Here is a 27497-nt window from a genome sequence, read left to right as displayed (position 1 = left end):
ATGTGACCAAGATGGTGCCACTGTTTTATGTTCCAGCGAGAGTAATGGAAGGAGGACCCGCCCTTCAGCTAAAAGCTAATTGGCCCTTCAGCTCCACTGCTAAAATCTAATTGGCCCTTCATCGCTTCTCGGCCTTTTGGCTAAGATCAAGTGTAGTATCTGTTCTTATCAGTTTAATATCTGATATGTCCTCTACCCGAGGACCATATATTAATCTGATTTTTGGAACAGGGAGACGGAAGAGGGGCTTGCTCTGTCCGCTTCATGCATCGACCCGGTATTGCAGCGACTCCAGGAACGGTGCACGTCTTTTTGGGGCAGCCGTGGCCTAGGCCTACTGGTTAGCGCTTCGGACTTGTAACCGGAGGGTTGCCGGTTCGAACCCCGACCAGTAGGCACGGCTGAAGTGCCCTTGAGCAAGGCACCTAACCCCTCACTGCTCCCAGAGCGCTGCTGTTGTTGCAGGCAGCTCACTGCGCCGGGATTAGTGTGTGCTTCACCTCACCGTGTGTTCACAGTGTGCTGAGTGTGTTTCACTAATTCACAGATTGGGATAAATGCACCAAATTTCCTTCACGGGATCAAAAGAGTATATATACTTATACTTAGACGAGCGCAAATGTGTGAAGGCTATACTATGCTACGTTTTAGTACTTCAGCTCCACTGCTAAAAGCTAATTGGCCCTTCAGCTCAACTGCTAAAAGCTAATTGGCCCTTAAGCTCCACTGCTAAAAGCTAACTGGCCATTGTAGTGTAGTTGTAGACGGGCTATAACTCTGTGCTTCACATGATTGTGCTGACCACAGTGTCTCCTCTCTCTCTTATATGACAGGAGCAGTGGGGCCCAAGTAAGCGGCAGGCTGACCCCCAGGTGGTGGAGTCTCCTCACTTTTGCCTTAGCACTGTGTAGTGCTGTAGCACACTCCGGGTGTCTTTACTTTGGATTGCAGAGTGGTTTTGGCATGTGGTGTGTATCCTGCGGACCCCTTCCTGCTGCCAGTGGTCAGACTCTGTCCTGCTCCACTTCCCATACCTTAAAGAGCTGACCACTGGTCCATTAAAGAGCTGACCACTGGTCCACAGGCACTGTGCTCTAGCTGCTGTGCAGCCCTGCTGGTTGCTGTATATAGTATGTGTGTGTGGATGCGGGTTATTATGGTACTCATGGTAATTCTGTATATAGTATGTATGTGTGGATGCGGGTTATTATGGTACTTATGGTAATTATGGTCCTGTGTTTTCCATCTGTGTCAGTGTTGGTTGCTGTATACGTAGTATGTATGTGTGGATGCGGGTTATTATGGTACTTATGGTAATTCTGTATATAGTATGTATGTGTGGATGCGGGTTATTATGGTACTTATGGTAATTATGGTATGTTGAGGGTAGATGCGAAAGAGAAGTCGTGAGCAGGTGTAGAACACTCGGGAGAAGTCGGAGATGTTGAAAAAAGATGGGAATTTTATTGTTTCTCCCAATTAAGGCCAAAAAGGCAATAAAATGTAACAAAATTAAAGAAAACAAAATACTTTTAGAAAAATAAAGAAAATTGACATGAGTCAAAAAAATGTATCAAAATACAATTATGCAGCTGCTTCGAACAGACTTTGAAACAAGTCACTTTGTCACTAGAGCATATAACAGACTTATGTCCTCAACTCTGGCTCCCAAGACAGACTGAAGCGGTTGGTCTATATAGGCCTGCAGCGCACCCTGAAATTGGCACATACCAACACCACAGTACATTACAGGGGTGGCTCAGGCGAGTAGACAATAACAGCTTAAAACAGCCAAAATGCACATATCTACAACACTAGAATTTAAAGAATATTATTTATATGACTCAGGCTAACATTTGGTAAAGCCACAATATAAATTAGCAGCTAATAAATTCATAAACAAAACTCCGGGTCACTTCCTATTGACCCGGAAGTCATAGCGTCATTTCAAAACATTTAAGCTTGACAATCGCGGCAAACATTCCTTTAAACAAACAAACAGAAGACGCCGGTAAGACAGAGATGGTATGTGAAACTATGTTACCTTTAAGCTAAATAAACAGACACGTAATGAACAAAGATATGTGTTGCGTAGGGATGTGCCAAGCGAGGCTTTTGAAACAGTGGCGCTTCTACAACCAAACTGGTTTGATGCTTCGAAGCTTTTGACACACTACTCCACAACGCCATCTGGTGGTCAATAAAAATCCCTACACCAACATTACAGACATGCATGAATTTGCAGAAATGCACGAATACTCGAATACAAATGTTTTTATTTCAGAATATGATTTATTCTGCTGTGCTGGCGCTTAATCGGCTCTTTTTACGGAAGACATCACCAGCTTTGGAAAATGTACGTTTAAAAATATGAACTTTAGTATCTGCCTGCACCCGTCGGACTTGAACCCGCGAACAGTAGGCTATCATCCCGGATCGGGAGTCGAGCGTGCAGTCAACCGAGCTAAAAGCTCCTTCATAGGCACTATTCTTGACGTTGTTTAGGCTACTAATGTAGGCTACATATAGCCTAGCATACTGGCTAAAGTTACATTCATGTGGAACAGATGTGCCCATAAGAGCCTGATATATACTGGCCAGAGCATGAAGATGGGGGATACACAGACTTATGTTAGACATTATGTATATAATTATTTAATGCATTAACAGTTTACCTATTTGGGTGAGTCTGTGCTGTGTTTTGAGACCTGCATGACGTATCAGTGAGGTAACGAAGCTTCGTTTCAATAGGTCACGTGACAACCTCATTTCAAGATAGGCTCCGAAGCGGTGTTTCGAAGCACTAGTGTTTCGCAAGCTCGAGACGTGTGTCGGGACTGTGTGTCGAGCGACCCATCCCTAGTGTTGCGTGATTATTGTAACCGGTCATGATTGTGAAGTAAATGGTGTGGTTTTAAACAGTAAGAGATGTAATGATGGTTGTAGCTATAGCATATTAAATCACCGTAGTTTTGGATGTTAACTGTGCACTAGAAAGCTACGGGATTGCTGTGGGGGTTTTGATGAATGACTAGGTCAACAGATGATGTGAAAACAGTATGAGGATTAACGGAACACATTGACACACTAGACAAACACATAAAGGCAACATTTGTACTCAGTCTTTGAGAGAAGGAATAGGTAGCGCATCGCTACCGTGACGGCATCTATGCGCCCGGTCACATGGTAATTATGTGTTTTCCATCTGTGTCAGTGTCGGTTGCTGTGGCCTCCCCTCTGGGTTGTGGTTTGTGATTTTATTTAAGACTCAGTAATACATTCTGGTCTATGAAGTTATAAAGTTATAAAGCATCATGTGCCCCCCACCCAGGTGGTGTAGTCATAACCAAAACTATTGACTAATTCCTCTGTCCCTGCAACACTTGTCAGAGTCACAAACAACCGTTGTTAATGTTGTTGTAGCTCAGCGCAGCTTTTGATACTGTGGATCACTACATTCGTCACTACACTACATTCGAGGCACTGCTCTGAAGTGGTTTGCCTCCTTCCTAGAAAGGTGAACTTTCTCAGTACCCTTTAACACCTTGTCATATGTCTTTTTATAGAGAATACCCCAAGAACTGGTACTTTGTTATATTTTAGTTTTTATGTTGCCCCATAGACTGTATACAGTTCTATAAATTCTATGGCTGCCCCTAATATCTGTTATGGCAGCAGATTGCAGTAAAAAATTTTGGCCTTAAAGGTGTCAACCATTTACTCTTTTGGTGTGCTCTGTGAACATGTTAAAGAGGGAGATGCTGCTGTAAGCAGAAAGTGAAGGGGAGATTTATGAGATTCTGTGGAATGGCATGTTCAAGGTGTTTGTGCAACCATGCTGCTTGTGCCTTAGAGAAGGACGGCCTCTGCTCCGGCTGGCACCTAAGACCTTATTTACTGTCTTGGGGTCAATCTTGAGTGGATTCCATAGATGTCGGTCGTTAGGGGATACAACATTATAGATATGGTCAACTGCTTGAGTAACCAGGTCGTAAAATGGTTTGCGTACCATTAATGGAGATGTCATGTCTTGTCTGGTTTGTCCTGAGGGTATAAAAAGTGTTTCCTTGTTTGTAACATCAGACTGTGTCTGTTAGCAACACAACTTATGTCTCCGGATATTCGTGAATAAAGCTCTCTGAGATTTCTGACTCCCGGCTGGCTGAGACTTCATTTCTCTAGACAAATTTCTGTTCCTACAAGATCCAGCATTGGTGTCAATCCCGGACCAATTGTGGAAAGTAATGAATGTGTGCAAAACGTAAAATCAGTAAAATATATTTATCTAGAGCAGTGGTCGCCAACCCGTCGATCGCGATCGACATGTAGATCTTTAGGACTTGCTCAGTAGATCCCGAGAATAACAGGACAATTAAAAACAGTCACCAAATTCCCACATGTTCGCCAAAATTTGCAGGGCGTAGCCTACATTTCAGCGTGGGATAGGATAGCGCATGATTTATTCAAGACCTAGCCATCATAATGCGAGAAATTCCTGCATACATTTACAGTGCTGTCTGATAACGTTAATCTATTAAACGAGCAGCGTGAATGCGGGACCGGACGAACCAACTTCTGACTTGAACCGAACATAACCCCATGCAGACACACACACGCGCACAGCACCACTTTGCAGGTGCGCTCTCTCTCTCTCTCTCTCTCTCTCTCTCGCAACAGGACTTGTCACCGCTGAAGTCAAATTATGTTAGGTGCTTCTATCAACTGCTAACTGACAGAAAATAAAAAACAAAAGTTTAGCGATCAGGAATTTGTTCTCCATTTCAAGAATGTAATCGATTGCGGACGTGCACAGACACGGAGTGCATTGTAGGCCTATGCTTAGGTTACTTTCACTTTCTAGAGTACGCATTAATTACGTGAAAGATGCTTCATACCAAAACAGCGATCAAACATCAAATTTATCATGACGTATTGTCACAATTTCTCACAAACACTTACTCCAATTAGAAAATCAAAACCAAAATCATGTAAGTAAAGACTATGTTAAAGTGTTGTTATCTCATTGACGCCTGTATAAGGGGGTGGAGGATGTGATATTTTTGACCTGATACATTTGCCTAAATAAAAGGCCTTAAATTGGAAGTATTTTAGCTTTGATTTTCTTTTGACGCTTCAAGGTAGATCTTGCCTTTGTTCAGGGCGAGGTTAGGGATCTTGGGCTCAAAAAGGTTGGTGACCACTGATCTAGAGCAATGTGAATCCAGTTTCCAAATGAATAAGCAATAAACAAAAGTTCTGTAATATTATACTTTCCTAAAGCATAATTCTCACTGAGTAAGCACGCAAGCACAGTCAGGATAGTGCATTCCTTCCATCTAACGGCTCTTCTCTTCCAATGTGTCTACACATGGGTACCAAAACGATTTCAAATACACACAGAAGTGCTATAGGTAGGGGATTTCACACAGCGGCCAATCTACAACTAAGCCTATTAATCGTCAAAACCAAAATCACTAACAAATCACAAACCATTAGTATCAACTAAAATTGACATCATTCTTACTTACATATGCCAAACACTGAGATCTTCAATTTTGGCTTTCTGACTGTAAACATTTTCCTTCAAACACACTCACTCTTTCAATACACAAGAAACACAAATAAACAAGTGAAAGTGTTCATAAGTGTTCATATGAATACAGTTCTTACCCTAGTCCACTCAGGATCTTTCCTTTCCCCAGAGCTGAGATCAGATCATTCACATCAGCATCGGACAGCTCCTCAACAACTAACCTGCAAAAACACAAACACATAGTCAACCAGCACTGAAGACAATGTCGGCTTTAAGCTTCCATATGAATGTGACTGGTAGGCTGTTTTAATAGGAAATCAAACTGAACTTTAATATATCTAAAGTGTTTATTTATGTGGCTACATTTGTTTGTATTCCACATACACACACACACTCACCCCAGCTCCTCACACCTGCTCAGTGCAGGTTGCAGCATCCTCAGCTTCTCTGCTGTGATGTTGCACTCCCAGAGCTCCAGGCTTCTGATGGTCGGGCAGCGCTGCAGGCAGTACAGCAGCACTGAGCAGTCTGTCGTCGTCAGGGGAATGGAAGCAAAGGTTATCTTACCCCAAACCTCCATGGCTCTCCTCACAAACTCCTCCTCATGGAGCTCATAGAGACAGTGGAGAATGAACAGCAATTCATTACGTTTCTTTGAATCTTTACTTTTTTCAATGAGTTCAAGAATCCACATTTCCAGCTTTTCTCGAATGGAAGGAGTGGAAGGCAGCTCATGTTTCTTCAGGTCTTGAACCACCTCCTTATTTGAGAGGCCAAAGAGAAACTGGATGACGGGTAGGACATAGGACTTGCCGTCATATTCCTTGACAGAACCGAGCAGCTCTTTGACTTTCTCCTCATTCTGGTCTGAGGTGTAGTAGAGTGCAGTAAAGAACTCCTGAAAGCTGAGATGCATGAAACTGAACATTTCCTCCAGGCAGACTTTCTTCTTCAGGAGGAATTTGCACAGGAAGGGAACACTGGCTGGATCTGAGACTGTACTCAACACACTTCCCTTCTCAAACAGGACCTGCTGCTCCAGCATCCCTCTCTCTGCCAGCTGGCCCAGGCTCCTCAGCAGAGTAGGGACAGGTTGACTCAAACCCTGGCAGTGATGCTCCAGCAGAGTGGACACAAAGTGGACAAATATGGAGGTGGTTGTTTCCAGCTCAGCCATTTCAGCATTTTCTTTTAGCTGCTCCCGGAAAACTGTGCAGACAATCCAGCAGATGACCGGAATGGAGCAGGAAGAGAAGAGTGTTCCAGTTGCCTTCACACTCCTCAATGCCTTCTCTGCTACCTGCTGATCTTGACAGAACCTCTGGAAGTACTCCTGCACCCCCTTCTCAGAGAAACCCAGAGTCTCAGTGAAACGCAGAGGGTGTTTGAGCAGTTTGCTCAGTGTGTCTGCAGCAGTGGGCCTGGTGGTGACCAGCAGGAAACAATCGTCCAGGATTGTACCCTTCAATAAAGCACTCAGAATGGCCTCAACAGGAGCTGGTGTGAAAGGGTCTTGACAAATGACAAGTGAGTCATTGATTTCATTTGTGAATCGCAGTTCATCAAATCCATCTACGAGGAAGAGCACCTTCTGTGGTGAGTCCTTTAGTTTCTGTGAGATCAGTGGGGTAAATGTCTTATTGTAGCTCACAAGATCCACCACACACCTGTCATTCCTCTCTCTGGACACCTGGTTCAGTTCTTTACATCTCAGGTGTAAAATAAGTTCAAATCGATCCTGGTAGAGGTTGCCTGATGCCCAGTCCAACATGATCTTCTGTGCCATAAAGGATTTGCCATGTCCAGAGTGGCCCTGAAGAATGACTGCTTTAGTTATGTCTCCACGGTCATTAGGGCTGAAGAACTGGTCCACAGTGGTGCTTTGATATGCCTCCCTGACACTGAAGAGACTCGCTCCTCTGAAACGAATCTCCTCCTCTTTCTCTTTCTGCTTTCTGTGTTGCTGGACTATCAGCAGGTCAGTGTAGCGGTCAGTCAACAGCACATCCTCTCCAATTCGGGATGTGTATTCCTGCACTGTCTTATACTGCGAGCAGATCCACTCCTTAAGATTGTGGATCATTTGGTGTTGGTCTGAAACAGTATTACAAATAGAAATGTTAATATTATGTTTATAGTAATTCCTGTATGTGTGTGGCTTCTGTATTGGTACCTTTTTTTACTAATTTGGCATCAATGTCACGAGGGCATAGGTGGTGTAATGAATGAATGTATATATCTACCTGGGCATAGGTACGTCTGTATGGAGAGGGGGTGAGTAGGGAGAGCACATTTTTTGTTGGCCGTATTTTTTGTATAGAACAATGCAGTTTATTGCTTATTTATTTCTGACATTGCCATTGTCTGCTATGCTGTTTTGATGGAATATGTTTTACCCAGAATTTAAACAATAAAATAAAACAAAGTAAACTTCATCAAAGATTCCGTGTTTGTTTGTAACGAGTCCGCACAGTGTTTTTATCTTCCTCACTTAGCCTCTCGTGATTTTTATTTGTTTGTAGTCACCACAATGTTAAACAGTATTTTATCTGCTCCCCTCTATGTGTCTTATATTTCTTACAGGTATTTATGGCTGATGCCAATGTCTCTTAAAAACACCCCTTATGATTAGAAATCAGTGGGCCAGCTCCATTACACAAATAATAACATATTTTCATAACAAAAACAAAATATTATTTCTACAATAAATGTTCCATTGTATGTGGATCACAGTGATGTGTTGTGCTTTTCCCACTAGACCACATTTTCTACAATAAAAATGACTCTATATGATATTATATTCTAGCAGGATGTGTTGTGCTTTTCCCACTAGACCACATTTTCTACAATAAAAATGACTTGATATGATATTATATTCTAGCAGGATGTGTTGTGCTTTTCCCACTAGACAACATTTTCTCCTGGTGATTGGTTACTCATAATGGGCAGCTATTAAACCAGACTTCCATTGACCACTGAGGTGTCTACAAACCCAACTCACCATAGAGGCCAAGTTCACCCCTCTGCAGCACTATGTAAACATGTTCACTGGAGGCTTGGTTAGCCATAATGGTCATCCATTACACTGGGCACTCACCATAGACACCAGGCTCCACGTCTTTAAGGAGGGAGAGAAATGTCTCACAGGCCCGTTCACCCTTCTTCCACACCATGTCAACCAGGCAGGTCCCCAGATAGCAAAATTTGACCGGCCCACCTCTGGCCCACTACCTTGCCTCAGGGTTTTGTGAGTGTTGGCCCAGTTCTGGCTGGGCCTCCGGCCCAACAATGGCCCAGTTACTGATAACTGACACAAAGAATTTCCTCTGGCCCAGATGTGGCCCACACACTGCAAAATGACTCTCATTGTTTCTGTTGGCCCAGGTCTGGCCCACACACTGTAAAATGACTCTTATTGGAACTGTTGGCCCAGGTGTGGCCCACACACTGTGAAATTACTCTTATTGTTTCTGTTGGCCCAGGTGTGGCCCACACACTGTGAAATGACTGTCATGCATTCTGTTGGCCCAGGTCTGGCCCACACACTATAACTGAGTGTTGGCTGAGTGTCGGCTGGGCCTCTGGGCCTGTACTGGCCCACGCACTATAAAACTGATCTGACTGAGTGTTGGCTGAGTGTCGGCTGGGCCTCTGGGCCTGTACTGGCCCACGCACTATAAAACTGATCTGACTGAGTGTTGGCTGAATGTCGGCTGGGTCCCCGGGCCACATGTGGCCCATTAACTACCAAAAGTACTTGAAAATAAACACAAATCCAGAACTAGTAATTAAAAGCACAATTAACAAGTTTGACAAACACAACCTTGCAAATAAAACAAACATTTCAAAATTATACAAGCTTTTACATATATACACTTTAGAAATTAAACAAGTTAAGATATACAATCTACTTTTATCTACAACAATCGACATCTTTCATATACAAAAACACAAACAATTAAACATTTTAAAACTGTATAATGATTCAAAGAAATAAATTATTCTAAACATTTACAGAAATATTCTATCTCTCTCCCTCACTCACTCACTCTAAAAGAGTAATTCCATTGTCAGTAGTTGTGGGTTGTGAGTTAAGTGTTGTGCTAGTGCTTTAAATTCTGTATTTTTGTACCATGTACCATGACCTACCCAGCTACATACATGCACACATACTCACTCTCAAAGTATTTTTCAATAGCAGCAACCTTTGCCACCTGCCTTCTCTTTCTGTTGCCGCTTCATTGTTTCCTCCACCAGTTTCAGCAGCACTACCAGCCGGGGGTGTCTCCAAACTGCATTTAGGTATAAAATAATATTATAAGATCATTATGAGGTCTAAAGCAAGATTTCAACATGTCATCTGTCAGAGAAGTTCTGTTTGTCCCCTCAAATATACTTACAGATAGCCACCTCAGCTCTCTGTGGGGGTTGATCAAAGAGTTCTTTCCATCCATCCTTCAATTTGAGATGCATGGACAGCATGTCATTTCAAAAGAAAAGAAAAAAATCATTAAACTATTTATCCTTTACTGTCTGACAAAATATTACTAAAGCCCAGTCTTGCCACTCTGCAGCTGTCTTGGTAACACCTCCCTGGTAGTTATTTTGGGCAACATTGACATTGTGTGATTGTTAAATGCTGATATATTACTAATGACAATCACCAAGAGCAAGACATATTTGTCAACACATACAGACCTGAAGCACAAAGGCTTGTGGACTTCTTTCACAAGAGCCTTGTGGGTGCTCCAGTTGGTTGGCCATGTTTTCAACAGCGCATGTTTCCTGCCCACTCCTGTTCTTTGCTGACATAATGGATGAGGCAAACCAAAACCATCTAAAAATGACACATCACAAAACACAGGCCTAGATGAAAGCTGATTCCTATGATTTGGCTCATCTAAACAAAAACGTATTACTTATTCTATTAAATCAATGTACAACTTACCAAGAGCTCTTCAGGTCTCCTGTTTTTCCAACACAAGAAATGGTTCACACATGTATACACGGGTAGCCTTCTTCATCCAAAGAAGTGCAGGCAGGTCTCTGGTCAGTGTGGCCTGGATTCTGAGGTGTACTAAAAAGTCACAGTAACGTTAGGTTAATGGAAGTATATGTGTTCAAAATGATTACATGATCATAAACAACCCCTCAGTATAAAATACAGAACGACCTTAAAATACAGATTTTGATGAGCTTTACATGACCAGGACAGGACCCACCCTGCTCTCTCTCTCCCTCTCACACACACACACACACTCTCTCTTAAGGCATACAGTCTCAGTCCTGCCTGCCTAGTGCCTAAAGTTGGATGGATAACGATGAAATGCCCAATTACCAATCGCTATATTCTAAGTCATGCAATACTGGTTAACTGTTAAGGAAGCTATTTCTAAAATGATTAGATCACACTTTTCTTTGAAAACCACATAATTATGCAAGTATAGCTAACGTTACAGCACTGAACGTTTTTGACTAACCACCAACACTGACGTTAACGGTAATTAGGCCAACAAAGTAGGCTATAAATCATAACGTATGTTACCGCTAGCTTCGTCATCGTCAAGGGGGTTAGATTGAAACACCCATTCTTGTTATGCTACTTGTTAAACTTTGTCTGCAATAATAAGCCTACGTACATTAATAATGATTTACATGCAATAACAGGTAAAGGTAAAGTCGCATGTTACTTACCACATGCAGTGTCCAAAACGAGACAGTCCTGCTGTCCTGAGCCGTCCTGCTGGTTTCAAACTGAACAGTTGCTCTGCTCGTGGCTCTTCCACATGTAATGGGCCGACAGTCACTTTACAGAATTGGGCCATGTACGTTAGCGTCCGGCTGTCGCTAAATGTTTCATTTTTGCCGCCAATACTGATCATTGTTCGTTCCTGAAGTATCGGGCCACACACTGTATGAAATCCGTCTGCCGAGATTGATTCGAAAACTGGCAGTAGCCCATCAAACCCCAATCGGGCCAAATAAGACACTCAGTAATCAGCCCAACTACTGCGTGTCAGTGTCGGCCCATTCAAGGGGACAGTGCCTCAGCCGACCTGAAACTCCGTCGACAGTGGCAGCACTCAGCCAGGATCGGGCCGACTGTGTTTACTGTGCTTCAGCCGACTCGGACCTCAGCCGACACTGCCAGCACTCAGCCAGAATCGGGCCGACTATGCTTGCTATCTGGGTCACCTGGTCCTGAGTCACACTGTGCTTCTGCAGAACCTCATTCCTCTCTCTGTCCGTAATGACGGGGCCCATGTCAGAGGTGGGTTTCTGAAGACCATCCAGCAGAGCTTTGAGAGCAGCATCTCCAATCCCGTTTATGAGTTTCCTCCGAGCGTTGAACACTTGATCTGTAAGGAGAGAGTTTTACACTGATTTCTAACTGTGGCCGATACAAGCACTGTGATACTGGTGTGGTGCCACAACTGTGGCTGATGTAAGCACTGTTACCGTTTGTGGTGAGATTGCAGTTTGACTACTCTTACTGTTTTAAGATTTCAGCTGTTATTGATCATCGATCTGTTATTCCTCTCATTGTGTTGACTGTCGCAACCGCTGTCACGCTATCCTGAGAAATATTCTTTGGTCACCGCTATTCTGAGACTTGCGGCTCCCATTGACTTCCATTTAATACATCAAAACAATACTTCGAAAATGTGCTCAAACACCGTTGATTCATGCCAGCAACCATTTCACTTTGATAATAAACTACATTTTGGTACAGGATATACAGCAATAATGATAGAAATTGGCTTAAGCAATGTGGAAAAATCTTATGAAAACTGTCAGCCCCTAAGACTGTGCCCATTGTTGAAATGTATGCTATCTAATGATCTACACCAGTGGTCTCCAACACGGTGCCCGCGGGCACCAGGTAGCCCGCGGGACGGCTATGAGGCGCCCCCAGCGCACTTTCTAAAAATAGCCAACAGGTCGCCTGCAGATCACGCTCTAAAAACACGCTCCATTGTGAAGTTTTCAATAGATATTTAAGTCTAGACCAGAACCATTTTAAGAATGTATGTAGCCATACAGCTGTAACATTACATTTATATTGGTGATACCTTACAAATTGTAGCTGCGTTAAATTTTAGCCTTTGGCTCCAAATCCGTTTCCCATTCAATCTTTAAACAACAACGGAAGCGGAGCGCATACACGCTGCTCGCACGCATAGACGGTAAAGTAGAAAAACTTGCTTGTCTGGTGTAGCCAATGGAAGCATATCTTTGCAAAAGTTCTGTGGCCATTCAATGTTCGTCAAATACGGTTCTTGCATGATTGTTCAAGGACTGAAAAACAATTGCTTTAGCTCACAGGCCTTTTCTCCTCCGTAGGCAACTGCCGTATAATAGCGCTGAAAATGTTATAGCATGCATGACTGAGCAGGACTGTGCATTACCCTTTTTTGTCAGATCATGGATCATTTCAGGTGTGCAATAACTTTAAAAAGGAGTTTTCATATGTTAGGGTGGTGTGGGCGATTACTATTGAAATGTTAAAACCGAATTGTCCACTGAAATCAGAACTTAAACAACCCCTGAATTCATAATAGTGGGTGGGTATAAATTGGGTACAAATTGTAACCCAAATTATTAATTGCACAAAAAGATAGTTTTTTTTGTAAAAAAAAAAAAAAATAGATTAGATTCCCCATGCAAACTTTGAAATGAACAAACTGAACAAAAATGTTGGTAGTGTTGCATAGGTTATTGATATTAAATGTGAAAATACAGTTGCTTAATATATAAAGACGTATAGGCCTGCACAATATTGATAATTTAAAAGTAAAAATCACATAGGCCTATTATTTAGGAGGACTACCCTCGCAAAAAAGGGGTGAGGGTATGTTTGTTTTAAATGAGTAGCCCTCCATATGATTTCGGGTCTTCAGGTAGCCCTCATTCCCAAAAAGGTTGGAGACCCCTGATCTACACTGTAAAAAATAATAAGTAATGGTTACTTGAAAAAAGGGTGGAAACTCGTTGCCTTAAATAAGTTAAGTAAACAAAACTTTTCTCTTCCAAGTTATGTTTACTTGATGTCTACAAGTAATGCTTACTTAGAAGAAGTTATCCTTACTTAAGACTTTAAAGTTCTGGTTACTTACTTCCAACTAGTAAAGTTTACTTCATGCCCTCGAGTAAAGCTTACTTAAAAACAAAGTTGTATTTACCACTGTTAAATGAGTTACCCTTACTTTGAGTTGTAAAGGGTACTTTATGTTGGATAGTAAAGTTTACTTGCAGAATGTACACAAATAGTTGGCACTATTAGATTAGATAACTTTATTGTCATTTTGCAGAGTACAAGTACAAAGACAACAAAATGCAGTTTGCGTCTAACTAGAAGTGCAAAAAAAGCAGAAAAATGCAATGTGATATACAAAGACAGGTGGTGCATAGACAGGATAAGAAATATGCGGTGTAAACAGTAGTATACAGTTGGTTTACAGAAGGTGGTTTAGAGTAATATAAATTAGGTATAAATATGTGCAGTGTATTAGCAGAATAAATATGGATATTCGGTATGAACCATATAGACATATATGTTCAGTATACAGTAGGGGTGTGAATCTCTCATGTAAAAGACGATACGATTCGCATCTAGATACATGGGCACGATTCGATACAAGAAAAGATACATGTTTATAAAAAACGATTCAGTACGATTCGATGCGATGCGATTCGATGCAATTCGATGCAGTTCAAGAATGGAAAGCATTCTGAAAGATTTTTTATAATTTGCTCAAGGTGCACATTCATTTTATATTATCAATTATCATGGTTGTCAATTAGGCAACAAAATGTGTGAATATGATTATCTAAACTGAGGTTTGTTTCATATACTGTATTGAAATGAAAAAAGAATAGTCTACATTTCAGTCAAGCACAGCAGCCAAATACAACATAAAAATACATTTTTATAGACTTTACAGATTTTATAGAGTTATATCTGATTGTTTTCATGGAGCTGTAGCCTTGTTGAGGTAAGACAATACCGAAATAAAATAAAACAGTGCTTAAGACACTCTTGGCCTTTTCTCATATAGGCCTAGCCTACCCTACAAGAATAAAATAGGCCTACAAATCAATGAACTCTCTGGGCTTATTTTGTTCCAACAGTAGACCTAATGCAGAAACCTAAAATGCCACAAGTCTGAGTGAATATGAACAAAATCATTGGCTAATAATGTATTCATCGTTTTAGCAGCAAGGGTCAAATTATTATTTAACATTAAGGAAATCCCTTCATCAAAGGTAAGGCTACTCTACAGACTATCGTTGCTGTTTAGGAATGCTATAAGTGCTTCATTTCGCGCTGGATTTCGAAAAACAAAAGCCGACCGAGTGCAAGTTGTCACCTGGTTAAGTTGCAATAGATGTATGGGTAATGAGGTCATTTGACAACTTTGGGCAATGAATGTAACCAAAAACGAACTCCATTACCCACAATTCCGTGCCACGTATAGTTTCAAAACCGGAAGTGGGATGAACGCGCTGCTTGGAACGTAAATGAGTCTGAGCGAGCAGAAAAGGTTGTGCACCGATTCATAACAAGTAAATCGATATAATGACTGGTTCATTTCAGTTTTTTTCCGATACGGGGCTTCACGTATCGATGTAGCCGTATCTTACACGTTAAAAACGGATACCGATACGTATCGGTTAATCTTTACACCCCTAGTATACAGCTATGTGCAGTGTGGTAACAGTACTGTAGTGCAGAAACAGTAACATTATAACAGTAGTAAAAATATGTGTATGTGCAGGATAAATAGTATGAAGAGCAGTAGAAAATGCCATGTATAAGTGTAATTACAGTATGTACATTGTCCGCGGTGGTGGGTGTCCCCCGTCAAGGTTTCCATGGTCATGGTGGACACCTCAACAGGCACAGGCAAGGAGGCATCGGGCGGGGGCTTAGTTGGTTGGTTGTCACCGGGATGCAGAGCTAGAGTTCAGCAGGGTGACAGCCGCAGGGAAGAAGCTTCCTCTGAACCTGCTGGTTCGGGTGCAGAGACCTGTAACGCCTCCCAGAGGGGAGTGGGGTGAACAGTCTGTGGTTGAGGTGAGAACAGTCTTTGATGATGCTGCGCGCCTTACGCAAGCATCACTTGCCCTGGATGGCCTTGATGGAGGGGAGTGAGGAACCGGTGATACGTTGGCCAGTTTTCACCACCCTCTGCAGTTTTTTTCGGTCGTATTCTGGTGTAACCTCCATGTTTCAATCTGTAGTGTTTGAGCAACTGACCTCTGACTTCACATCCAAACAAGCACAACTTACATGTCCAGTTCATTGCTCTGCATTTTCAGTTTTCCAACTGCAAAAAGAAAAAGAGGGCAAAATTATTATCCATATGCATCTATTGGCCATGTTTAACTAAAACAGCTGATTAAGTTTATCACATTAAATTTTCATTTAAATTATTTCTCCAGAGACCTAATTAATACTGTTAAGCTAAAAATATTATGATTTGGCAACTGAATTTTCTCTATTGCTTCAGGCCTAGTACATTTATCACAATAGAATTTAAAATGTCAATCATACGTTGGAATTATATGACGCCATTTTGCACCTCAATAACGGCACATTTGTTTAAATTCCACACACTACTACCTAAGTCCTCTTGCTAAATCACAACGAAAGATTTTAGATAAAAGACCATGGCTTTCTCAGTCAGTAAGGTTATGAGTCCAATTATCCTAATTGTTTTATCAATACAGTAGGAATATCGACGTAAACCATACACAGTTTAATCTTTACACGTTTTGAATCAACTTAGCATGCTAGCAAGAAACGTTAGAACTAAACTTCATTAAGAGCTCATGAAGACAACTGCTATTGGCAAATTTATACAGCCTAGTTCTAGACCCCAGGCGCCACCACTTCCTCATAACTTCGATAACAAAAAATATCAAAGGGCTTGAATACCTAGAATATTTGTTTTCTGCTCTGCATGGTCTGAGGCAATGTTAACTCGCATAGCTGCTATCAGTTAGCTGCAAACTGTTAGCAGCTAGCGCATATATGGGCCACTTAGCAAGTTGAACTTAACATTACCCCAGCTGTTAATGAAACCGAATGTACAGTTTTGCACAAATGCTGTTAGTTCAACCTATACTGTAAACATTTGACACATTAATACATACTGTAAACTTACCGGACAGAGCAAGTCACTGGTGAAGCTGCTCCCATGATCCATCCCAAAAGTCAGCCACACCGTAACACTGCCGACCGTTGGCTGTGGAATCCAGAATGCTCCCTCTGCTGACTGTGCGCGTGTGCACTGCGTGAGTCCAGTTTACTCAGGTCTGAGTTGTGAAGCTTACTCGTGTATCTCAAGTTTTAGACCCCATTGATGCAAGTTCGGCACATTACTAATGTTACTCTAGTAAGAACACTAGGTCAGCCTATAGTAAGTAAAGTATACTTGTGTTACTGCAGTAAGATGTAATGTTATTTTTTACAGTGTAATGTAATTGCATTCAAAAACATACTTTAAAGGAACACGCCACCCAAAATCAGTAGTGATATATGTTCTTACCGTAACTTTCACGAGTTGAGTCGTACCTCTCCCGCGTCGGTAGGTGCACTCAAACGCTCTGTCACGCGGCGCGAATGTGTTAGCATGTTGCTATGCTAGCGGGCTCTGCCGTGGCCGTAGAGAGAGGCACATAGCAGTATTGAAACACCTCCACGTTTTCCCTACTTAAATACAGTTGCACGAGTAGTTGATGAAAAATGTTAGGGCACACAACATGAAACGTGACGATTTTCCAAGCGAATAAACATGAGAACTACAATGTGTGGCGCAATAGCACTTGGGAGTACTTTGACCTAGCGTGGTAATATTATTAACACCTAATTGTAGATCCTATCCACCACAGAGTTTAGAATCCATGCTGGATCGACCCTCAGCCTCTCCCTCCCCTCTGAGCGAGAGAGGCACACACACTAGAGATGCGCTGATGCTATTATTTCAACCATAACTGCATAGCAAAACGTATCATCCATCAGCCATCCATCAGCACCAAAGTTTGTTGACCAATTTTCAAAACGGCACCTGCCCACCATCCGCTGGTTGTTTTAATGTAGGCTATATGATGCAGCGCTGCTGACGTGAGGCTAGAAAGCCCTTGCCTGTTCTAGAAAGACTGATCTAATGCAGCAAATATATTACATTTTTTGTTGGCCGTATTTTTTGTATAGAACAATGCAGTTTATTGCTTATTTATTTCTGACATTGCCATTGTCTGCTATGCTGCTTTGATGGAATAGGCTATGTTTTACCCAGAATTTAAACAATAAAATAAAACAAAGTAAACTTCATCAAAGATTCCGTGTTTGTTTGTAACGAGTCCGCACAGTGTTTTTATCTTCCTCACTTAGCCTCTCGTGATTTTTATTTGTTTGTAGTCACCACAATGTTAAACAGTATTTTATCTGCGCTGCTGACGTGAGGCTAGAAAGCCCTTGCCTGTTCTAGAAAGACTGATCTAATGCAGCAAATATATTAAAAGGCAAAAGTCGTACATTGGCTAGGCCTATCCCCAGAATATCAGCAGCAAACTCAGTCTCTGTCGCGCAAAACAGTCTCCAAATAAAACGCACATCGGCCTGTTGCCTATTCTGCCAGCTTGTGACAATATGTCGTCCAAAATGCTTGATTGCATTGCATTCTCCACATTTTTAGCTACATTTTCATGTACCACATCAGCATTTTTGTTCAGTGAATCTTTTGTAAATTGCTTTACAATTACCGTCGGGCCTATAGGCCTATTGCCTGGCTTGCCAGCTTCGGTCACGTCCTTTTACAATTTTATCATTGTAATAAAAAACGCAATTTGCCACATTTCAGCATGCTCCTGGCCTACTAATTAATGCCTATTGTACTTTATTTTTTGCAAAAAGAAAGAAATCCTTGAAAAAATAACAAGTCATTCACATTATAGGCTACTTACACACTGTTATGTCAGGTTGACTGACAAGCCTGTTCTGAAGACTCCCATTCATTTTGACTGCACGAGCGCGTCTTTTTCAGACAGACATCGCAATTCATTTTATAGCAGGCCATCGGACAAATATGACGCCTCGATATTAAAGAAACTCCGACTCCATTCATTCTGAAAGTCCACCGCACAACAATGCAACGTGCATGTTCACATTTTTAGTAACAACCGCCAAACTTGCTTGCTTGCCTTACACATCTAAGTTTTCCGACTATTTTTCTTACCTTCTTTTTCCGCTGTGGATGTTAGTGAGTTTGTAGAAGTTTTAGCTCTTACGTTCTGAACATCTCGCACTGCCATGGCCCGATGTCATTTCTTAGTCATATCACTCTCTGTCTCTCTTTTAAATGCCTGGTAGGCTACAATTATGTGTTTTATATATAGGCTAATATCTAAACAAAATAACCCAGGCAGTCTCATCTAGGATATAACACAGGTTGAAGTTGGTTCTATTTAGGGAGGTGAACATCTGTAGATGACTCAGAAATGACATCGGAAGACAAGGAGTGAATAGGGCAAGAGGCAAGCCGAAGTCTGCTGACAAGGGCCCGACGGTAATTGTAAAGCAATTTACAAAAGATTCACTGAACAAAAATGCTGATGTGGTACATGAAAATGTAGCTAAAAATGTGGAGAATGCAATGCAATCAAGCATTTTGGACGATATATTGTCACAAGCTGGCAGAATAGGCAACAGGCCGATGTGCGTTTTATTTGGAGACTGTTTTGCGCGACAGAGACTGAGTTTGCTGCTGATATTCTGGGGATAGGCCTAGCCAATGTACGACTTTTGCCTTTTAATATATTTGCTGCATTAGATCAGTCTTTCTAGAACAGGCAAGGGCTTTCTAGCCTCACGTCAGCAGCGCTGCATCATATAGCCTACATTAAAACAACCAGCGGATGGTGGGCAGGTGCCGTTTTGAAAATTGGTCAACAAACTTTGGTGCTGATGGATGGCTGATGGATGATACGTTTTGCTATGCAGTTATGGTTGAAATAATAGCCCATCAGCGCATCTCTAGTGTGTGTGCCTCTCTCGCTCAGAGGGGAGGGAGAGGCTGAGGGTCGATCCAGCATGGATTCTAAACTCTGTGGTGGATAGGATCTACAAGGTGTTAATAATATTACCACACTAGGTCGAAGTACTCCCAAGTGCTATTGCGCCACACATAGTTCTCATGTTTATTCGCTTGGAAAATCGTCACGTTTCATGTTGTGTGCCCTAACATTTTTCATCAACTACTCGTGCAACTGTATTTAAGTAGGGAAAACGTGGAGGTGTTTCAATACTGCTATGTGCCTCTCTCTACAGCCACGGCAGAGCCCGCTAGCATAGCAACATGCTAACACATTCGCGCCGCGCGACAGAGCGTTTGAGTGCACCTACCGACGCGGGAGAGGTACGACTCAACTCGTGAAAGTTACGGTAAGAACATATATCACTACTGATTTTGGGTGGCGTGTTCCTTTAATGATACACCACAATTTATAAAGAAACAAAGTTTTAAAAAGAAAAACCCTATATCAGATGGATTAGAAAATTAAGATTTTCTACAGTAATTTCCTGTTAAATTAAATTTGTAATGGGGTTATCGCCCCTAAGTCTGTGCCCATTGTTCAAATGTATGGTCATCTAATGTCGAATGTCAGAGTAATTACATTCACAAATGTACCTTAAAGGTTGTATCAGCGATACAGGCCCAAACATAAATGATCACATTCATCTACAGTAATCTTTCCTAACGATCCGCTAGCTGTCTACCCCATAAGTAGGCGTCAAAAAATGTGTCTCCCCTGCTGAAAAAAACAGCTAGAAACCAGCTTATGCTGGTAGCTGGTTTTAGCTGGTTTAAGCTGGTCTTTGCTGGTTTTCTTCCAGCTCTTGCTGGTCTTTGCTGGTGTAGCTGGTTGGACCACCAGCTGGATATGCTGGCGTGACCTGAGGAAGCTGGTCATGCTGGTTTGACCAGCCTGTCGTGTGGGATACAGCTGGTGCAAGATGGTCATGCTGGTGACCGGCCTGCCAAGCTTGACATTGTTGGTGTAAGATGGTCATGCTGGTTTGACCAACATAAGCTGGCAGTTAAACCAGCAGTGTAGACCAGCAACACCAGCTAAAATGACCAGCTTGAGGTGGTACGACAAGCAAAACCAGCTGAATTACCATCGTTAGGTGGGTAAACCAGCTGAAGGTATGTTTTCGCAAGAGATTTGCTGGTCTAGCTGCTCAACCATCATATGGTGGTCAAACAAGCTGGTCAACAAGCTGGTCAACCAGCAAACCACCTTTAGCTGGTCAGGCTGTTTTTTTCAGTAGGGTCTGTAGGCAGCCTAGGCTCCAAGATCTGTACACAAAAACAATTGCTACCAACAAGGGTTGGCAACCCACTTAAAGGCAAAATAAAGTGTTTCAACTAATAACCGACGAGATGCGTGTTCAGGAGAGTTTTATTTAAATGGGAGGGAGGTAGAGGGAGCTAGCTCTCTATTTTGTTTGAACATCAACAGAAGTGACGTATCCCCGCTATCGCTGACCTTTGATATTACACCACAATTTACCTTTATTATTACACCACAATTAATAAAGGAACAAAGTAGAAAAACACAATTAACCAGATAGATTAGAAGAATAATTGGTGAAGAAGTACAAGATTATTCAACGGTCGCTTCATTTCTAATAAATATAATGGGCTACTTTACATATGTCATGGCCACCAGGGTGGCATTGCAGTTCGGGCCTTATTTAGCTAAGCAAGCCGTGAAATGGCGCCACCTGGTGTCTGTGCAGCAGGATAGCCCCATTACATATTTAATTTAATATATTTGAACAATAGGCACAGTCATAGGGGCTGACAGTTTTCATGAGATTTTTCCACATTGCTTAAGCCATCATTCTTGCTGTTTATCTTGTTCCAAAATGTAGTTTACTATCAAAGTGAAATAGTTGCCGGCATGAGTCACCAGTTTTAGTTTGAGCACATGTTTTGACGTGTTGAATGAATGGAAGTCAACCGGAGCCATACATATCAGAATAGTGGTGACCAAAGAATATTTCTCAGGATATTGTGAAAAGCGGTGCTGTTGCAGGGCTTACCTGTGGCTTTAGCTGGAGATCCTACAGATGTCTGACTCTCAGCACCTGCACCTGTGTACACAGATTTGACCCAAATGCTTACAGCGGTGCATCATTACAAGCAAGCTTTAGCCATATGCTCTTAAGTTCCAACCAATGTGGTGTTCTTTAGCCATATGCTCTTAAGTTAAAACCAATGTAGTGTTTTGTGCTGATGAGTACACAAGGTGACTGACCTGCTTCCACATTGTGCTGGACTTCCTGTTTGTCTGTTTGGGTGCTGCTGGCCATGACATCACTGTCTCCGCCCCTTCATGCACAGTGTCTCCTTCAGCCCTCCTCAACTGATGACAAAACTATAGGAATGTGGAAGAGATAATGGACAATACAGTGACCACATCATAACTATAGGAATGTGGAAGAGATAATGGCCAATTCAGTGACCACATTATAACTATAGGAATGTGGAAGAGATAATGGCCAATTCAGTGACCACATTATAACTATAGGAATGTGGAAGAGATAATGGACAATACAGTGACCACATCATAACTATAGGAATGTGGAAGAGATAATGGCCAATACAGTGACCACATTATAACTATAGGAATGTGGAAGAGATAATGGCCAATACAGTGACCACATTATAACTATAGGAATGTGGAAGAGATAATGGACAATACAGTGACCACATTTTAACTAGGCCTACTTATTTTCTAACCAGTGATTGTAGTATTTATTTATGTGCAAGTGAGAAATGTTCAATAAATGTTATTTTAATGTGTCGCTGTTACAGTGTACCTACCTAATTAGGTACAGGGGTACAACCTGTGTAACAACATGTACTATCAGGTACTATCATTGTACTTGCATTATGTATTTGTGGGTACCTACATATAGTTGTTACATTGTAATACTGAGTGCTTTTACAAAACTTTGCCAATTTGCCTACATTTTCATCAGAGGCAAAGAGCTGACCTGAGACCTGCTGGATGGGGTAAATCTGGTCATGATAGATTTGATATACAAACCATTCTTAGCTCCAGTCAAGACCTCATTGTCTTCAGTGTACATGTAACAGCTGTGCTGCTACAACCTTGTTACTCTTTGATACGGTGGAATAAACCTATTAAGTGTACCAGTTAATTACTTACATGTACATATAACATGTATGTTATGTCTTCGATTTCTGTGAGGTTTTAATAAAGCATAGTTTAGTGGAATAACTGTTCCATACAGTCTCCCATGCAAGCAGATTCCTTCAAATGCGCCACTGACTGTCAAAATACCGATGAACAATTTGAAGTTGCGTTCAGCGCTGTTAAAGGGAATGACAGATGTCATTCTCATTGGTTTAAATGATGTTACGCCCAAAACACACCCATGACTGATTAAGAAACATAAGGCCCACCTTCTTGTACCAGACGTTTCATAACTAAATCACACCCAATATGGACTGGACTAATTTCAAAATGTGTTTAAACTATTCGCCAGTGTCATCAATATGGCAACCCTACTCTTAACCTTCCCACATTAAACATGGGGTCGTCATGGCAACCCTACTCTAAACCTACCCACATTAAACATGGAGTCGTCATGGCAACCCTACTCTAAACCTACCAAAATTAAACATAGACACATAGACGAGCTTTTACTTCAAACCCACAGCAACTGGAAGTACAAGGAATGCTCTGCCATCTGCTTGACCGAGACCTGGCTGGATGAGTAGGCCTACACCCCGGATGCGGCGGTCACACCTCCCGGCTTTTCAATATACCGGGCAGACAGGTCAGCTAATCTATCACTCAAGTCTAAAAGTGGTGGCGTATGCTTCCTAGTCAATGATCGATGGTGCACCAACTCTATCATTGTAACACAGTTCTGCTCCCCGGATCTGGAGTTTCTTATTGTCACATTCAGACCCTTTTACCTACCACGAGAGTGTGCGTCTATCGTGCTTATTGGTGTTTACATCCCACCACAAGCCAATGCTATCACTGCCACCTGTGTACTAGCCTAGCGTTCATGGGCTTCGGAAAACCCTTTTTCCCAGTGAAAACATCATCATTCCGCGTCATTCACCTAACATAATGTGTGAGTCAGAGGTCGGAAACTGGGGCTAGATTTTGCTAACAGAGTTGTTTTTAATGTGAACTTTGGAATTTGACGTTTTTGTCACTTGAAAGCTGCATATCTTTCTTTCACAAGCGTCTTACACTATATTTTAAGCAAATACAGTTGTTTATTTAGGATTAGTGAGTGTATGTTTTAACCTTTGTTGCGGCATCCGTGTTTGTCACACATTCCGACGGCAAAGCACATGAACACTTGCTGTGGGAAAAACAAAGTTGCTACGGGGTCGGTCCTTGTCATTCCGAAGTGCCATGAATGCACCATAGCACAACATATAGTCGCAACTGAAACATCACATCCAGACTCTGCTAATAGTTCTGGGGGACTTCAACCACTGCAATCTGTCTGACGAGCTCCCAAACTACACTCAACAGGTGACATGTCCGACAAGAGGACTGGATCACTACTGTAACCCTAATTTTTAGAGTACTACCTGGTTAACTATCCAGTCTCGTTGAGGCGTGGAAGGAAGACGGGTTACAGGTGTGAAGTTTAACTTCCAGGAGCTTTATTTTTACAGGACATGTACAACCAGCCAGCACACTCCTAACTCTGCTCTGCTCGAACTGTTTGTTCCCCCTAATTATCTTCCCCCTGGATACATTCCCCGGAACCAATCTCATAACAGCATATCCATTATTTCCAAGACATCCACAAGGGCACATAAACAAAATACAAAATTGACATTAACATATAAAATAAACAAAGCCATAAAATATACGGCTACACTACCACTATCACTTCGTCTTACCGTGCATTCCCAAGTGCTCCGCTGGGAAAGTCTGACCATGCAACAATCTTCCTCGTCCCGGAGTATCGTCAGAAACTTAAATCTGTGAAGCCGAAGTCCAACATCAAAGTCAAAGTCTGCTTTATTGTCAATTTCTTCACATGTCAAGACATACAAAGAGATCGAAATTACGTTTCCCACTATCCCACGGTGGAGACAAGACATATTTTACCAATTAGGTCCACAGACAAACATAACATTCAAGTAAACAATATAAAAAGTAAATAAGAAGGCACATACAATGAAGAAATAAGAGCAGCAAAATTTGGGTTGAAATTGTGCAATTGTGCATACAGTAGACAGTCAATATAATAGTGCAAAAGTCAGGCCAATAAATGGCTGAGGTAGTTCTGTTTGACCTAGTATGCAAGTGGCATAGTGGTGCAAGTTATGTAAGAGCAGCAGAAGTGTGTTCAGAAGTGTTTTCAGGACAACAGTCAAGTCAAGTCAAGTCAAGTTTATTTATATAGCGCATTTCATACACAGAGGTCATTCAATGTGCTTTACATAAACAAAACCAAACAATAAAAACAAATAAAAGCATAGAAGGGCAATATAGTCAAAGAATAGTTAAAAGGTAAAGATCATAATAAAAAGAAAACATAAAACAAGGTAAAATCATTTAAAAATAAAGAATAATTAGTAAGCAAAACAAAGGCAAAAGTAGTAAAAAAAAGTAATAAAAGACAAAGTAGAATAATTATCAAGGCAGATTTAGAATTTGTAACTCGGCACAGTTAGCAGAAAGCATCTGAGAACAGTTTGGTCTTAAGTCTAGATTTAAAACTGGCTACAGTTGGGGCCTTTTTGATGTCATCCGAAAGTTGGTTCCACAGCTGAGCCGCATAGCAGCTAAAAGCTGCTTCATCATGTTTAGTTCTAACTGTAGGTTTTACTAGCAGGTTTTTCACCTGGGACCTGAGAGGACGAGAAGGTGTGTACTGCTGAAGCATATCTGACAAGTATTTAGGTCCTGCTCCATTTACTGATTTATAAACAAGCAATAGTGCTTTAAAGTCAATTCTGTGACTTACTGGAAGCCAGTGCAAGGACTTAAGAATTGGAGTAATGTGGTCAGTTCTTTTAGTTTTTGTTAGAATCCTAGCTGCTGCATTTTGTATCACCTGAAGCTGTTTAATAGTCTTTTTAGGAAGGCCTGTGAACAGTCCATTGCAGTAATCAACCCTGCTGGAGATAAATGCATGAATGAGTTTTTCTAAGTCATATTTTGACATCAGCCCTCTGAGTTTGGCAATATTTTTGAGGTGGTAAAAAGCTGATTTAGTTATCGCTTTCATGTGGCTGTTGAAATTTAGATCACTGTCAATTAATACACCAAGATTTTTAACAGTATCCTTTGCCTTCAACCCTTTTGTGCCAAGGAGAGTGGCAACCCTAAGTCTTTCCTCATTTTTACCAAATATAATTACTTCAGTTTTTTCTTTGTTCAGCTGAAAAAAATTTTGAGACATCCAGGTGTTGATTTGTTCTATACACTGACACATAGATTCAAGAGGACCATAGTCGTTTGGTGATAGAGCTAAGTAAATTTGTGTGTCATCTGCATAGCTATGATATGAAATCAAATTATTTTGAATGATTTGTCCAAGTGGGAGCATATAGAGGTTGAATAATAGTGGCCCCAAGACAGGACAACAACAACAAGTTGCAAAGTGTGCAAGTGTACAAGTGGAGTAGTGCAAGTGGAGTAGTGCAAGGCAGCCATTGTGGGTCCAAAGTCCATGATGTTATGTAGCTGAGGGTGGAGGGGGGAGAGGGGGGAGAGAGTTCAGCATCCTATCAGCCTGGTGTATGAAGCTGTTGGTGAGTCTGGTGGTACAGGAGCGCAGGCGCAGGAGATCAAACAAATTGTGAGCGGGGTGACTTGCATCACTCACAATTGTGGTCACTTGCGGGTGAGGTGGGAGGTGTAAATGTCCTTCAGGGAGGGGAGTGAAGCACCAATAATCCTTCCAGCTGTGTTCACTATGCGCTGCAGGGCTTTCCTGTTGTATTCAGTGCAATTGTGAAAGTATGGTCCACAGATGCTATCGATAAGCCGAAAGGCTGCCTTGAATGCACCAACTGGGACACCTTTAAACACACGTTTTTTATTTATTTATTTGTTTTTATTTTTTTTGAGCAGTTTGGTAAACCACAGGTTGTTTTAAATTGTGCTATATAAATAAACTTGACTATGACTATGACTATGACACGTGTGTCAGCCTAGACGAGTACACAGAGGCTGTGACGTCATACGTCCGGTTTGGTGTTGATGACTGCATTGGGACCAAATGCATCAAGACATATGGCAATGGTAAACCCTGGTTCACCAAAGAGGTTGCTGCACTTTGCAGGACAAAAAGTTCTGCATTTAAGAAAGGAGACAAGGAGGAGACTGCCAAGTATGAACTTCGTTCTACTATCAGAAAAGCTAAAGCTGATTATGCATTGAAACTGGAGCATCAACTGGCCACCAACAACCCCAGCGGTTTTCCCCAGCTGTTTTCAGACACTGTGCAGATCAACTGGCACTTGTCTTCACTGACATTTTCAACACTTCTCTGCAGCAGTGTGTAGTTCCACAGTGTTTTAAAGTCTCTACCATCATTCCGGTCCTGAAGACAACAAAAACAACTGGGCTCAACGTCTTCAGGCCCGTTGCCCTCACTTCAGTGGCTATGAAGGTGTTTGAACGTGTGGTACTCTCCCATCTGCAAACCAGAGTATCACCACTGATGGATCCCTACCAGTTTGCTTACCAGTCTAACAGATCTGTGGAAGATGCCATCAACCTAGGAGTTCACTCTATACTGCAACACCTGGAGTCAAGCAACACCTATGCACGCATGATGTTCATTGACTTTTGCTCTGCCTTTAACACCATTGATCAACTCATCCTCTTCTCTAGGTTACAAGCCATGAACATCAACTCAGCTCTGTGT

General features: G+C 41.7%; 1 protein-coding gene and 1 non-coding gene across 3 annotated transcripts in view; one reads left to right on the top strand and one right to left on the bottom strand.

The window, feature by feature from the left end:
• Positions 1–27497, bottom strand: part of LOC143137500 (NACHT, LRR and PYD domains-containing protein 1 homolog) — a 36896-nt gene that overhangs the window by 3828 nt on the left and 5571 nt on the right. The window contains exons 2-12 of one of the 2 annotated variants that reach the window (XM_076297741.1): positions 24514–24595; positions 21866–21985; positions 21651–21701; positions 11228–11892; positions 10482–10610; positions 10232–10370; positions 9934–9988; positions 8631–9825; positions 5932–7627; positions 5671–5754; positions 3666–4044 (exon numbers count right to left, since the gene is read on the bottom strand). In XM_076297741.1, coding sequence (XP_076153856.1) covers positions 3969–4044; positions 5671–5754; positions 5932–7627; positions 8631–8706 — 1932 coding nt within the window. In that variant the 5' untranslated portion in view covers positions 8707–9825; positions 9934–9988; positions 10232–10370; ... (3 more) ...; positions 21866–21985; positions 24514–24595 and the 3' untranslated portion in view covers positions 3666–3968. Of the gene's footprint in view, positions 1–3665; positions 4045–5670; positions 5755–5931; positions 7628–8630; positions 9826–9933; positions 9989–10231; positions 10371–10481; positions 10611–11227; positions 11893–21650; positions 21702–21865; positions 21986–24513; positions 24596–27497 lie in introns of those variants that run through there. The other variant, XM_076297740.1, reaches the window with a different exon arrangement.
• Positions 121–311, top strand: LOC143138737 (U2 spliceosomal RNA). Its single transcript, XR_012990281.1, has one exon. It is a non-coding gene; the product is annotated as a U2 spliceosomal RNA (small nuclear RNA).

The sequence above is a fragment of the Alosa pseudoharengus genome, unplaced genomic scaffold (genome assembly GCF_046254945.1).
Source record: "Alosa pseudoharengus isolate Yale_2024_CS ecotype anadromous, Long Island Sound unplaced genomic scaffold, YU_APseudo_1.1 YU_APseudo_1.1_scf_21, whole genome shotgun sequence".
Taxonomy (NCBI): Eukaryota; Metazoa; Chordata; class Actinopteri; order Clupeiformes; family Clupeidae; genus Alosa; species Alosa pseudoharengus.
Note: the sequence above shows the minus strand (reverse complement) of the source record. Positions and strands in the feature narration are given on the sequence as shown.